This window comes from Macaca thibetana, chromosome 8 (assembly GCF_024542745.1).
Source record: "Macaca thibetana thibetana isolate TM-01 chromosome 8, ASM2454274v1, whole genome shotgun sequence".
Classification (NCBI taxonomy): domain Eukaryota; kingdom Metazoa; phylum Chordata; class Mammalia; order Primates; family Cercopithecidae; genus Macaca; species Macaca thibetana.
Genome location: NC_065585.1, coordinates 126,109,448 through 126,125,275, shown reverse-complemented (window position 1 = coordinate 126,125,275; position 15,828 = coordinate 126,109,448). Strand labels below are relative to the sequence as shown.

General features: G+C 45.1%; 1 protein-coding gene across 1 annotated transcript in view; it reads left to right on the top strand.

The window, feature by feature from the left end:
* Positions 1-513: 513 nt before the first annotated feature.
* Positions 514-15,828, top strand: part of PDGFRL (platelet derived growth factor receptor like) — a 65,502-nt gene continuing 50,187 nt past the window's right edge. Inside the window, exons 1-2 of the mRNA XM_050801956.1 lie at positions 514-678; positions 14,357-14,654. Of these exons, the coding sequence (XP_050657913.1) occupies positions 624-678; positions 14,357-14,654 (353 nt within the window). The 5' untranslated portion in view covers positions 514-623. The remainder of the gene's footprint in view (positions 679-14,356; positions 14,655-15,828) is intronic.

Sequence of the window (15,828 nt, the reverse complement as noted above, 5' to 3'; positions counted from 1 at the left end):
CAGCCCAAGTTCTCTGCGCAGTCTCATTTTCCACGTTATTCCTGTAATGATTCCGTCCTCCCACCCCCACTAGCAGTTACGGGGCTGGATGCAGAGCCCAACTCGGGCCACAGAGGAGCAGCAAGAACCCAGGGCAACGGGCCTGTGAGTGGAATGCACGTGGGAGAGAGAAACGGAATGAACAGAAATATTTAGGAAGCACTTTTTACAGAGGGCTCAGGCTGTGCCTGAGGAGGTGGGGGCGAGGGCTGGTGACATTTGGAAAGTCGTGGTTAAACGTGATCCCGTCAGCACCCGCTGGTCCTTCTTGAACTTGATAACCTCGGTGAAAACGCCCAGCGTTGGAGAAATTCAAGGAGTGGCTGTTGTAATTCACATTTCGCCCTTAGCCTTTCCTCTTCGCGCTGGGAAGAAGCGCTGAGCACCGTGGCTCCGCCAGGGGGCAGGAGAAGTCTGGGAATGTTTTTTAAAAAATTTCCCAACTTTTCCCCCCAAACTGTGTGCCTCCTCAAGAAACCGAATCCTCCCGCTGCAGCGTCCCAGGAGCCCGCCCCTCGCCCGCCGCCTCCCCCGCGCCCCGGTCCCGCGCAGCCGCCGCGCTCCTACGCTCCGAGGTCCGCGAGATGAAGGTCTGGCTGCTGCTCGGTCTACTGCTGGTGCACGAAGCGCTGGAGGATGGTAAGTGACTCTGGGCGCTGAGCCACCTAGCTTGTGCCCTGACTTTAGCCGGGACCCGAAGCCCCCGCCGCCCTGCTGCCAGCTCTTGCTCTAACGTTCGGCCTTCGGTGGCTCAGTCCCCGCGCCACTGCCTGCCCGGTGCACCTGCCCTCTTCTAGTGGGGTCGCCTTTCCTCCCACTCTTTCCCTTCCCGGAGAGCCCTCTAGGGGAGGTGGCAGCTACCCCGACCCTTAGGAGCCCACCAGGACCTCTCCAAGCCCCCCACCTCCAGGCGAATCAAGCATCCCTAGCCAGCGCCTGGTCCTGCCCCCACTGTCAACGTGTCGGTCCGGGAGGTGGCGCGGGAGCCTCGGATGGCTTCCACTTCCCAGCGGCGTGGCCGAGACCTCTGCTGCTGAGAGCGGGTGCCACCTAAGCACGGCAGTCGCTGATTCCGTTGTAGAGTTCCAGGTGACCTCCCCCTCCCCTCGCAGTCCTGGGTGAGTTCCGTCTACCACTTTGGGAGTGAATCCTGCAAGATCTGCCTAGATCTTCGAACAAAAATGTCAGTGTATGAAACTTGAAAACGAATGAAAACCCCATGGCTTGTTATATTTATCTAATTGGATGGGAAAGGGGGGAAGAAAATGCTTTTTTTTTTTTTGGTACAGCGTATGCGACCACGACCGCTGCGCATTTTTGAATCTGTACCTGCCCTGGGTCCACCATGTGCACCATCGTGCACACTCGTGACCACAGGGTCAGGTGCCGTTTTTCTGTGTGTCTGGGTGTGTATTACTGTGGTGTATATTATACATTATTGTTAGCATTTAAGTGTTTTGTTTGTTCTATTCACTCCGTGGGTGTTATTTGTACAGCACATGTTTCATCTGGGTACATCCTGGTATCCTCAAGCCTTTCTTGAAATTCCTGGGCTACAGCACAATTTTTGCTTAGATTTAGTGGAAAAGTAGCTTTTGCTGTTATGCAACTTCATGCTGGAGCCAGCTCAACCTGGGTCACATTTTTATCCACTCCTTCATCCTGACGAGTTTCTTTCTTTCCTAGGAAACTACAACATTTGCCAAAAAAAAAATACCGCATTGTAGTTTCCAAAATCCAAGATAGTTGCGGGACTTGAAGTTGAGAATGGGGATCCTTCAGCCTGGAGCCTGGCTTAATAAAACGTAGGCAGAGCTTCTGTTGGGAGAGTAACACTTAATTCTGCCCAGAAAGAAGTTGGCATGAGTTCAGTTTGTAAAATGCAATATTAAAATGCTCCTGGCAGGCCCTTGTATGCCACTGCTGAAAAAGCAGAAATGTAATTTGTAGTATCATTTTTTGAATAGGACAGGAGATGTCCAGGCAAAATATTTTCAAATCAGCTGTTCCTTTGTTTATACCCAACTTGCCGGTCTTAGAGGCTCAGGAAGTGGCTTCCATTCTGCCTCCTGGATCTCGCCCAGCCCATGTGAGTTTATTACAAACATCTGCCTAAATAAATTACCATTTCTTTAAGTGTAATCCATATAAACAATAAGCATTTATGAGACAATTGGAGAAAGCGGAATACAGACTATAAGAAATCGTTGATAAATTTCAGGTGATAATAGCACTGAGATTTTGTTTATAAAAGTACACACATCTGGCCTGGCACAGTGGCTCATGCCTGTAATCCCAGCACTTTGGGAGGCCAAGGCAGGTGGATCACGAGGTCAGGAGTTCAAGACTAGGCTGGCCAAGATGGTGAAACCTCGTCTCTACTAAAAAGACAAAAATTAGCCGGGCGTAGTGGTGGGTGCGTGTAGTCCCAGCTGCTTGGGAGGTTGAGGCAGAGAACTGCTTGAACCCGGGAGGCAGAGGTTGCAGTGAGCTGAGATCGCACCACTGCACTCCAGCCAGGCGACAGCGTGAGACTCCATCTCAAAAAAATAAAAATAAAAATGAAACGAAAGTACACATATCTATAATGTATGGACCATTTATGGATGAAATAGTGAACACATAGTGCCTCATTAAGTTATGTAAGCATTTGGCTAAACCTAGTAAGAATGGTTTTTGGTTTTTAGTTGTGTTGTGAGTTGTGGCCAGGAGCTACTAAGGAGAGTGGATTACACAGGAGGCCCTTCCAGTGCTGGTTTCTGATTGGCAGGTTGGGAATATCCTGCCTTCAGGGCCATCCCAAAGCACAAACTCCAGACACAAGGCCCACGACTCAACTGTGTCACTGCCTTTTAGTTTTTCTGATCACATCTAAAAGACAGTTATTGTTGTTGTTATTATTATTATTATTATTACTATTTGAGATGGAGTCTCGCTTTGTCACCCAGGCCGGAGTGCTGTGGCACAATCTCAGCTCACTGTAACTTCCACTTCCCAGATCATGCAATTCTCATGCCTCAGCCTCCTGAGTAGCTGGGACTACAGACATGCGCCACCATGCCCAGCTAATTTTTATATGTTTAGTGGAGACAGTGTTTCGCCATGTTGGCCAGGCTAGTCTCAAACTCCTGACCTCAAGTGATCCACCCACCTTGGCCTCCCAAAGTGCTGGGATTACAGGTGTGAGCCACCACACCTAGCCAAAGACAGCCTTCTAAGAGAAAAAGACTTCCCTACAAGTGTGTATGGGGGTGAACATCTGGCCTGACCCAGTGAAGTTTGTGTTCCCAATTACAAAATTCTTTACTTTTTTGGAAGTAATGTTCTTTCTCCTCATGAAGAGGGGTAGCTGAAAGGGCCCATAATATTCTGTGGCATAAAAATGAGGGATGAAAACAGGTAATAATCCAAGATTCCACTTTGAGACGTCGATCATAGCACCCGATTTTCAGCATTTATATAGAATACATGCCACAGAGTTTATTAACAGGGTGCTTCTATTTTCACATTAAAAAGTATAAAATCACAAGCATTTCCTGACTTTTGATTACCTACATATTTTTATTGAATGTCAGGAGCAAACACTGAAGTGTTAATATTGATTTGTCACTGCTGTTTTGTTAAACAACATGAGAACCTTGATCCATGCTAATCTGATCTTCAGTAACCTGGGTTTATTTCGTATCTGGTGAAAGGGGTTTCTTTCTGGGAGGACTAAAGACATTCATTATGGTCTGAGGGCAATATAGCCAGATCTCAAGAAGGTAAGGACAGAGACACAATGAGGATGATCCTCTAACCAGGAGCCTGTGACACTTTCATGTCTTCATTTATTCTTGAGAAAAAAAAAACAGAGTAAAAATGAGTACAGAAATATTTTAATGAAAAAAGAATTCTAAAATTCCTTATTGTTTTTGATGCAAATAATGAATGCTTTGAAGCATTCAGGATCTTGGCTGGCATGTTTGACATACAAAAAACAATTTCTGATCCTTAAAACTCAGAAAGAGAAAAGTTTGAGGGCATGAGAGAGATGCGGTGGTCAGAAGATTGATGGTTTTCAAACCTAGACAAGGTTCTAAAACGCTTTCTTTGTGGTGCTCATAATCGAATGCAGAGGAAAATAAAGAAGTAAAGATACAATTTCAGGAAGTGGTAAGTGGCATCGAGAATCATTAATCAGGGTCTGTTAGGTTCCTAGGGCTGCCATAACAAAGTACCATAGAATAGGAGGTTTAAAACCACAGAAGTTTGTTTGCTCATGGTCCAGAGGCTTGAAGTCCAAAGTCAGTGTCAGCAGGGCCACACAGCTTCTAAGATGGGGGTAGAATCCTTCTGTGCCTCCACTAGCTTCTGGTTGTGGTCAGCAATCCCTTGGCATTTTTTGGCTTGCAGCTGCACCACTCCAATCTCTGCCTCTGTTGCCATGTGACCATCTCCCTGTGTCTGTCTGTACGTGGCATTTTCGTGTGTGTGTGTGTGTGTGTCTGTCTCCTAAGAACATCAGTTCTATTGGAGGAGAACCTACCCTAATGACCTCATGCTAACGTGATTGCATTTGCAAAGACTCCGTTCCCGAATGAGGTTACATTCACAGATACGTGGGAGTTAGGACTTTAGCATATCTTTTTAGGGGACACAATTTAACCAGTAAGACAGGGTGAGACATGGAGAGGACTGAGGTGGGGTGTGAGGATGCTGTTTGGATGGAGAGCCATAAGCCTGCCTGAAGCAAGGAAGCAAACCCCGGAGGTGGCTGAAAGCAAAGCTGTGCGCTCCAGGGGTGCCACAAGTGCAACAGCTTCAAGATGGGCTTGTACCGGTTGCCAGTGTGGCTGTGATATGTGGGACAGGAGATGGCCAAGCCTTGTAGGGCGTGGGAAGATTTAGGGCGTGCTTCTAGATGAGATGAAAATCACTGGAGGCTTCTGAATGGAGAAGTACCTGTAATTTGATTTATGTTTTCAAAGGCAGGTGCTATGGTTTGTATATGGCTTGTCCCCACCACATCTTATGTTGAATTTTGATTCCCCATGTGATGGTGGTGGGAGGTAGGGCCTCGTAGGAGGTGTTTGGGCCTTGGGGGTAGTTCCTTCATGAATAGATTAATGCATTCTCTTGGGGATGTGTGCATTCTCTATTATTACTGGCAAGAACTGCTTGTTAAAGAAATTCTGTTCCCTCCTCCTCCCACCTCACCCGGTTATCTCTGCACTGCTAGTTATCCTTGCCCTCTGCCCTGAGTGGAAGCAGCCTGAGGCCTTCATTTGAAGCAGACGTTGGTTCCATGCTTCTTGTACAGCCTGTAGAACGATGAGCCAAATAAACCTCTTTTCTTTATAAACAACCCAGCCCTAGGTATTCCTCTGTAACGATGCAAAATGAACTAATGCAGAAAATTGGTACCAAGGAGTGGGATATTGCTCTAAAGATACCTGAAAGTGTGGAAGCAGCTTTGGAACTTGGTACTGGGCAGAGAATTGGAGGAGTTTGAAAGGCTCAGAAGAAAATAGGAAGAGGAGGGAGAGTTTGGAATTTCTTAGAGATTGGTTATACGGTCGTGACTAAACTGTCCATAGAAATATAGACAGTAAAGTTCATGCTGACAAGGTCTCAAATGGAAACAGATAACTTATTGGGAACTGGAGAAAAGTCACCCATGTTAGGCCTTAGCAAAGAACTTGGCTGCATTGTGTTCATGCCCTAGGAATTTGCGGAAGGCCAGACTTAAGAGTGATGTCCTGGGGTGTCCAAAAGAAGAAATATCTAAGCAGCAAAGTGCTCTAGTAGTGGGGGGTATGGCTGGTTTTAAAAGCTTAGTATCAGCCGGGCGCAGTGACTCACACCTGTAATCCCAGCACTTTGGGAGGCTGAGGCAGGCGGATCACGAGGTCAGGAGATCCAGACCAGCCTGGCCAACATGGTGAAACCCCGTCTCTACTAAAATACAAAAAATTAGCCAGGTGTGGTGGTGTGCCCCTTTAGTCCCAGCTACTTGGGAGGCTGAGGCAGGGGAATTGATTGAACTCGGGAGGCAGAGCTTGCAGTGAATGAGATTGTGCCATTGCACTCCAGCCTGGTGACAGTTAGACTCCGTCTCAAAAAAAAAAAAAAAAGCTTAGGCTCAAGATCAATTACAGCAGCAAAGAAATGACCTAAAGGTAGAATTTATTATGAAAAGGGAAGCACAGAGTAAAAGTTTGGAAAATCTGAAGGCTGGCCATATGGCAGAGAATGAAAGAGCATTTTTGGGAGAAGAATCCAGGGGTACAGCTGAGAGACTGTTTGGTAAAGTAATTAGCATGAGTAAAAGAGAATCATGTGCTAGTAGTCAAGAAAATAAGAGAAAGGCCTTGAAGCCATTTTGCAAATCTTTGAGGAGCCCCTCGCATCACAGGCCCAGAGACTCGGGAGAATAGAGTGGTTTTGGGGGGCAGCCCCTGCTGCCCTCCTGCCCTGCCTCGGGATGCTACTGCCCCTATCCCAGGTGCACCAGCTCTACACTTGACTTAAAAGGCCCCAGGTGTGGCTCCAGATGCTGCTCCAGAGGGCACAAGCCATAAGCCTTGGAGGCTTCCACATGTCAAGTCTGCATGTGCCCAGAATGCAAGAGTGATGGAGGCTTAGCTTCCACCTAGATTTCAGAGGATGTATCAGAAAGTCTGAGTGTGCGGGCAGAAGCCTGCTACAGGGGCAAGAACTACCATAGAGAGACCCCCACGGGGCACTGCCTAGGGGAGCCATGGTAACGGGGCTGATGTGGGGATCCCAGAATTAGAGAGCCACTAGCAGTATGCACCCTCAGCTTGGAAAAGACACAGACATTCAACTCCAACCTAACTGATCAGCCATGTGGGCTTCACACAGCAAAGTTATAGGGATAGGGATGGCCAAGGCTTGTTTTTGATTTTCCAGGCTCATAGCTGTAAGGAACTTGCCTCAAGTCTCAGATGAAACTTTGGACTTTTGAGTTGATGCTGAAACAAGTTAAGATTTGGGGGACTCTTGGGAAGGGATGCTTGTAGTTTGCAGTCTTTGAAAGACATGGGTTTTGGGGGGCCAGAGGTGCAATGCTATGGTTTGGCTATTTGACCTCCTCAAACCTCATGTTGAAATTTGATCCCCAGCGTTAGGGGTGGGGCCTAATGGGAGGTGCTTGAGTCATGGGGGCAGATCCCTGATGAATGGCTTGTTGCCCTCCCCGAGGTAATAGAACTAATAGCATGAGTTCTTGCTCCATTAATTCACGTAACAGCTGGCTAAAAGGAGCCTGGCACCTCCCCCTCTCTCTCTTGCTTCATCTCTCTCCATGTGATCTCTACATACACCCATTCTCCTTCACCTCTGCCACCAGTGGAAGCAGCTTGAGGCCCTCGCCAGATGCCCTGTCTTGAATCTTCTGGCCAGCAGAACTGTGAGCTCCCTAAACCTCTTTCCTGCATAAATGATTCAGCCTCAGCTGTCCCTTTCTAGCAACACAGATGGCTGAAGGAGTGATACAGTGGAGGCCAGGGGCTGCTTAGGAGATAGTATAAATGTCTGGGTGGTACATGGCTTGGCCCAGGGTGGTGTCAGTGGATGGAAGGAAAAGAGGCTGGGTTCAGGGTATATTTCAAGATGAAGTCAAAATAATTTGTTGCTGGATTGGAGAGGAAAATTTTTAAAAAGTGAGACTTGGAAGTTTTTGTCCTGAGCAATTGTCATTTGCTGATAAAGGGAGCATGAGGGAAGCATTCAGAGGTCAGACATGCTAACTTTGAGATGCTAAATTTTGGACATGCTAACTTAGACATGCCTACTAGTCTTTCAAGTGGCTGTGCTGAATAAGCAACAGGATATTGAGATCCGGAGTGTAGAGGCGGGCTCAGGACAGGAGCTAGGGCAGCTTTCAGCATATAAATGCTGCAAGGGTCATGGAACTGTGTGAGGTCACTTAGAGAGTGAAAGGTAGTTAGAGAGGAGTGACCAGGCAGGTAAGGAAAATGAGGAAGAGCTGCCGGAGACTGGAGAGTTGTCAATGACACAGGAGGAAAATCAAGGCAGCAGAGGGTCCCGCGAGCCATGTGAATCGAGTTGTTCAAGAAGAGAGTCATCAGCTGTGTTCTAACAGGTGTTCTGGAAAATACTTCAAATTGAGGTCTTTATCCTGGCATCGAAGGATCTCATTCTCAGAAACTGCTATTTGTTTTTTAAATGATACTTTAAACAGTGGTAGTGTTACCGGAAAGGGATCCTGATGCAGACCACAAGAAAGAGTTCTTAGATCTCGTGCAAGAAAGAATTCGGAGTGAGTCCATAAAGTGAAAGCCAATTTATTAAGAAAGTAAAGGAATGAAAGAATGGCTTCTCCCTAGGCAGAGCAGCGGCATGGTCTGCTCAGCTGCTTATACTTACTGTTACTTCTGGTTATATGCCAAACAAGGGGTGGATTATTCATGAGTTTTCAGGAAAGGGATGGGAAATTCCTGGAACTGAGGGTTCCTCTCTTTTTTAGACCATATAGGGTAACTTCGTAATGTTGCCATGGCTTTTGTAAATTGTCATCGCACTGGTGGGCGTATCTTCCAGCATGCTAATGCATTATAATTAGCATATAACGATCAGTGAGGATGACTATAGGTCATGTTCGTTGCCATCTTGGTTTTGGTGGGATTTGGCCAGCTTCTTTACCGCAACCTGTTTTATCAGCAAGGTGTCTGTGACCTGTATCTTGAGCCAACCCCCTGTCTCATCCTGTGACAAATGACTTAATCTCCTGGGAATGCCACCCAGTGGTTCTCAGCCTTATTTTACCCAGCCCCTATTCAAGATTGGAGTCTCTCTGGTTCGAATCTCTGACAGTAGGAGGGTGTTTTGGAGTGGGGTTCTCGAAAGGAATAGAGAAAGGAAGGGCTCACTACATCTTGCTACATTTTCCTCTCCATAGGGTCGCTTTCCCACCTTCTCAGCTTTGTTGCTGGAAAAGTATGTGTGTTCCTGCAGGGTGTTTCATGAAAAGTGGAAAAATGAGGGTGGCGTCTCTCGGTTTGTGTAACTAATTGGGAAGCAACTGAGCGGCTCAGAAAAATGTATGGCGTGGTTACTGGGGTGCTACTTTTAAGGATGGCATTTCCCCTTTACTGCCCATCAGGGAGAAGAAAACCAAACAACTTTATGCTTTGATGTTAATGACTATGCTTAACAAGAACTCTCATCCAAGCTGCAGTCAACGATTCTTCTAATTAATTTATTTTCTCTTCCAGCACAGTTCTATTAGAGAGGCTAATAGGTTACTGTTGATGAGTAAGATTTGATTGTAGGTCTCAGTTGATGCTGAATAACCTTGGTCCTTTGTCCTGCTTCCTTCTCGCTTTGTAACATCTGTTTATTTATTTTGGATATAAGGGTTTTTGGGGTTTTGTTTGTTTTCTTGTTTTTTTGAGACAGAGTCTCACCTCTTGCCCAGGCTGCAGTGCGGTGGCAGTGGCGCGATCTCAGCTCACTGCAACCTCCATCTCCCAGGATCAAGCAATTCTCATGCCTCAGCCTCCCGAGTAGCTGAGACTACAGGCATGTACCACCATGCCTGGCTAATTTTTTTGTATTTTTTGGAAGAGATGGGGTTTCACCATGTTGGCTAGCCTGGTCTTGAACTCCTGGCCTCAAGTGATCCACCCTACTTGGCCTCCCAAAGTGCTGGGATGATAGGCATGAGCCACCGCACCAGGCTGGAGATGAGGTTTTGATCAGCATCTCCTCACTGGGGGGATCCAACGTGTGCCTTGGAAAAGTATCTCCAGCTCTTCCAGGAAGACGAGGCTCTTATCCCCAGCGTCAAGTTCTGTGTGGCTTGGAACTCCATGTCACATCAAACAAAGAATCTCATGGTGCATGAGACTTGTGCAAACAAAGTGTAAAAGCAACAACATGCTAATCTCTATGTGGATGGAGAGGCAATGGCATGAGCCAGAGAAAGCTCTAGACTTGGAGTCAGAGGGTCTGGTTTTTCATTACCTTCTTGATGACCTGGAGTGAACTACTTGGCATCTATACATTAAAAAGAATAATATCTGCTTAGCCTCCACCACAAGTTTTTCATAGAGATCTCATGTGACAACCACAGAAAAACAAATAGCACTTAGCCAGCAATCACTCACTATGGGCCAGATGCCAATTTCACCATTTTCGACATATTAACTCATTTAACTCCCACAGTAACTATTATAGTTATTATGAGGTAGTTGTTACCATATCATTCTCAATTTACAGATGAGGAAACGGAAACAGAAGAGGGTAAGTAGCTTCCCAAGGTCACACAACGAGTAAGTGGCAGGCCTGGACCTGAAGTTAGTAATGCTATTTAATCGTTCTTGAATTTTGCCACCTGTTGCTCTATAAAATATACAATGTAATAGTCTCAAAAATGCAATGGTAATGGACTTTAACTTTTATTTATCTATGGGATGAATTCTTATATTTTTTAGGTCTTTCAAAAATAACCAGTTGACGTAGTTAGGCTGAAGAGTCATATCTTTTAAAAAGTTAGACATGGGATTTGGGAGTCACTCATTTCCAGGAATGTCTGGGTATCTGTGGGGCCACTAGGCTGGTCCTTTAAGTTAGCATCATTACCCTCAAACCACAGGCCAATTTTGTGGTCAGGCAGCTGCACCAACTATATAGTTAGATCAGCTGGTGGGGCTGTTTGGTCAGAAGGTCAAATTATTTTGCATAGATAGCAAATATTTGGATACATAATCTCCATAATCAGGTAATCTGATGTTCCTGAGTAACATAGATAACAAGGTATTACAGCTTAGAAGTCAGACAAGTAGCTCTGTTTGTCTAAATTCCATAGGATTTACATATGGTTATTGTCATTTCTGATAGCTTGAATTCCTGTTCCATGATACACAGAACACCAAATTAGACATTAATCCAGAGTTTTCTTAATCTCACAGGCATTAAAATATTTACAGGGCACAGATTACTTGGACATTGTAATGGTAGGCTTTCTTTTCTTTTCTTTTCTTTTCTTTTTTTTTTTTTTTTTTTTTTTTTTTTTTTTGAGACAGAGTCTTGCTCTGTCAACCAGACTGGAGTGCAGTGCTGCGATCATAGCTCACCATAAACTTAGACTCATGGGCTCAAGTGATCCTCCTGCCTCAGCCTCCAGGCATGTGTTACCACATTCAGCTTTTTTTTTTTTCCTTAATTTTGTAGCCATGTACCATGTTGCCCGGGCTGGTCTTGAACTCCTGGCCTCAAGCAAACCTCCCAACTTGCAACTTGGCCTCCCAAAGTGGTGGGATTACATGTGTGAGCAACCATGCCTGGACTATTATTGTCTATCTTAAGAAGAAAACTGTAATTTCTACCTTATTGCAGAGCTGAGGCTTATGCTTCACAATTGATGTTGCTGGATCAATGTACTTTTGTTGGTCTGACACATTCCCAGCCATTGCAGTGCTTTTCCTTCTAGGAGGCTGGGAGCGTGTGCATGGGAGCCATTGTCTACCCCCACCTATCATTAAAACCAGGAGTGATAAACCACATGTCCAGGGTGAGCAGAATAATGGGCAAACAGCAGATTCAGCAGCAGGTGTTGGGGGTTCTGCCTTGGAGACTAGGGTTCAAGGTCACAGCTCTACTCCCTAGAAGGATAGAGGATGCTCTGTAAGGCCTGTAACCAAGAGGAACCTTAGTAGGGGAAGGAAGGGAAATAAGAGACTCGGGCCTAAGAGAAGAAACAGGTCACAGCTGGACATGAAGTCACAGAAAATAGAGCAGGGCTCAGGGGTTGAGGCATAGAAGCCCAAAGAGTGAGGCTTGGATCTTGACACTGAGCCAAGAGATCCCAAGGGCAGGATTGGTTCTAGACTCAGGGCCACACTGAACTAAGAGGGGAGGCCCCATGGCTCCCGTTTCAAAGGGCAACACACAAAGGAAACCAAATTCATCATTACACAGTTGAGTCCAAATCAATTGTGTTTTTTATTATACTTTTCTCCTAATCTACCACATGTTCTATAAATGCCCTGTCGTTCTCTCAATTGGCCAAGGGCTGTGTGGTTGTTCAAAATATGTACAGAATGTTTATCTCCACATAGTGAAATGAGCTCTCTGGAATGGGAATAGGAGGCCTGACTTCTGCTCCACATTCTGCCACTAACCAGCTGAGTGACTCTGTACAGTTTATTCAGCTTTTCAGGGAGGGCCTCCTTTAGTTTTTAAATATACAACATGAGGACTTGACCTAAATGATCTCTAAGGATGTGGTAAGTTTGAAAATTTTATAATTCAGTGGGTATCTATTGAAGTGGCCTTTGAGCTGGTGCGGACAGATGGTCAAACTGAAACTCTACAGTACCTTTTTCTTTTTTTTTTTTTTTTTTTTTGAGACAGGGTCTCACTGTCACCCAGGCTGGAGTGTGGTGGCATGATCTCGGTTCACTGCAACCTCCGCCTCCCAGGTTCAAGCAATTCTTGTGCCTCAGCCTCCCTAGCAGCTGTGACTACAGGCATGCACCACCATGCCTGGCTAATTTTGTATTTTTAGTAGAGACAGGGTTTTGCCGTGTTGCCCAGGCTTGTCTCAAACTCCTGACCTCAAGTGATCCACCTGCCTTGGCTCCCAAAGTGCTGGGATTACAGGAGTGATCCACCATGCCCAGTCCTGAAAACTTTTAGATAACTCTAGAGAAGATAAATTTTTAATCCTCCCCTCCTCATATGTCAACATTGTTTTCACTGCAACCTCTGTCTCCCCACACCTGGCCTACAGTCCGCTTTTCTTTCTTGTTGCGTGGACACAACTGTGTGGCTGCAAGGGGCTTAGCTGAGATTTTAGGAGTCTGGTGGCCCACCACAGGCAGAACAGTGAGGGGGGACTCTTCCCTGGGTGTAGTCAGTAAGGGTGCCTTATTTATAGAGAAGACAAAAACAACCATAAAAGCAACTTAAAGTCAGTTAGCTTTTTATTATCACTATTTGCCAGCAACTCTCAACAATGTTGGTGATAAAATACTCCTTCCCCAAAGATATTTTGTTGGTGAAATTCTAAATCATTGCTACAGTTACAGTTGAGTTTTGATCATTTATATGTAAGTTTCAGATTAGTATACATTTAATATTTACTCTTTAATAATAAACATTTTATTCCAACTAGACATCACCAGCCCCTGACAAATGTAATCTCCACTTTACCATTTGTTTTGAGAGAAAGTTCATCATGGTTCAAAATCTTGGCAGGGCAGAGTGGCTCACACCTATAATTGTAGCACTTTGGGAGGCCTAGGTGGGAGTGTTGCTTGAGGCTAGGAGTTAGATACAAGCCTGGGCAATATAGCAAGACTCCAACTCTAAAAAAAAAAATTGTTCAGCGTGGTCTCACGTACCTGTGGACCTAGCTAGTCAGGAGGCTGAGGCAGGAGGATCACTTGAGCCCAGGAGTTCAAGGCTGCAGTGAGCTAGGATCATGCCATTGCATTCCAGCCTGGGTGATAGAGTGAGATTCTGTTTCTAACAATAAACACAAAATATTTTGCATGCAATTTCAGCACAGTTTATGCCCCCAGTCTCTGTGGAACGACATATTTCTGTGTTTAAACAGTAGAATCAAAATGAACAGTGACAACATAGAGACTGCAAAGTAAAGAAACAGCCTTGAATGGCTTCAGTTTGGCTGTTTTGTGTGACCACTTAGAGACTGTGCAACAGTGTGAACTATAGGCAATAATATTTTTGTTTTCTAAGGGCAAATTTTAGCTCATACATGAACTATTTTGCTGAATTTGAGTATCTTTGGAGCTGAAATATTTTCCTTTTTAATGATTGTTTTAAAACTATAGAATCAAAAATGATTATTACATGACTTTTACTGAAAACAATATTGAGATATGAGGAGGGGAGGATTAAAAAGTTATCTTCTCTAGAGTTATCTAAAAGTTAACAGGGCTGGGCATGGTGGCTCACTCCTGTAATTCCAGCACTTTGGGAGGCCAAGGCAGGCGGATCACCTGAGGTCAGGAGTTTGAGACCAGCCTGGCCAACATGGTGAGACCCTGTCTCCATGTCTCTACTAAAAATACAAAAATGAGTTGGGTGCGGCGGCGGGCACCTGTAATCTCAGCTACTTAGGACGCTGAGGCAAGAGAATCACTGGGAGGCGGAGGTTGCAGTGAGCTGAGATCATGCCACTATACTCCGGCCTAGGCAACATAGTGAGAATCTGTCTCAAAAAAAAAAAAAAAAAAGAAGAAGAAGAAAAAGTTATCAGCCTCAAATATTCCGAGGATGCCGTTACTATAGTGCATTTCTCTCTCCTTGGTTTGTGCAGTTACTGGCCAACACCTTCCCAAGAACAAGCGTCCAAAGGAACCAGGGGAGAATAGAATCAAACCTACCAACAAGAAGGTGAAGCCCAAAATTCCTAAAATAAAGGACAGGGACTCAGCCGATTCAACACCAAAGACGCAGTCTATCATGATGCAGGTGCTGGATAAAGGTCGCTTCCAGAAACCCGCCGCTACCCTGAGTCTGCTGGCAGGGCAAAGTGTAGAGCTTCGATGTAAGGGGAGTAGAATTGGATGGAGCTACCCTGCATATCTTGACACCTTTAAGGACTCTCGCATCAGGTAAGCATTTTTTTTTTTTAACTGTGTAGGGTTGAGTATTTGTAATTGTAATAGTTAACAAAATTCCTTCTTAACTGTTATTATACATTGTTTCTGACATGTTGCATTTTACCCTAATAGATCATTAGAATACAAACTCAAAGAACGAAAGTCACAGATTTTATTTCTTTACCCAGTTAATAAAAACAACTGCAAATCCTACCAACATTTGTTGAAAGAGTGAAATTGTATCGGAAACCATGTAACAAAACCATATGACAATTTTATTTGAAAATGTATGGTGAGTGACATTTTATAGGAAACCAAAATTTTATAGAAAACTATTTTGCGTAGAGATGGATGTTTAAAAATTCATATTGTGTGGCCAGGTGCAGTGGCTCATGCCTGTAATCCCAGCCCTTTAGGAGGCCAAAGCAGGCAGATCACTTGAGGCCAGGAGTTGGAGACTAGCCTGGCCAACATGGTGAAACCCTGTCTCTACAAGAAATATGAATTAGCCAGATGTGGTAGCATGTGCCTGTAATCCCAGCTACTCAGGAGGCTGGGGCAGGAGAGTCGCTTGAACCCCAGAGGTGGAGGTTACAGTGAACCACGATCGCACCATCACACTCCAGCCTGGGTGACAGAGGGAGACTCCGTCTCAAAAAAAATATTAAAAAAACATACTGTGTAAATTAATGGACATGTTTTATGTTATTTCTTAAATAATCATAATGAAAACTGAAATGATCTAACAGGAGATTCCTGTGAGCAACTTGACTAGATATCAACTTCAACTACTTTTCAACTGCTTCTGATTATTATTTTTATTATTATATATTTATTTTTTTTAGACAGTCTCGCTCTGTCACGCAGGCTGGAGTGCAGTGGTGCGATCTTGGTTCACTGCAAGCTCCGCCTCCTGGGTTCATGCCATTCTCCTGCCTCAGCCTCCCGAGTAGCTGGGACTACAGGCACCTGCTACCACGCCCAGCTAAGTTTTTGCATTTTTAGTAGAGATGGGGTTTCACCATGTTAGCCAGGATGGTCTCGATCTCCTGACCTCGTGATCCTCCCGCCTCGGCCTCCCAAAGTGCTGGGATTACATGCGTGAGCCGCCGCGCCCGGTAGCTTCTGATTATTTTTACGTTCATAAATGACTGTTACATTCAGAGGCCTCAACTGGTAAGAAGGC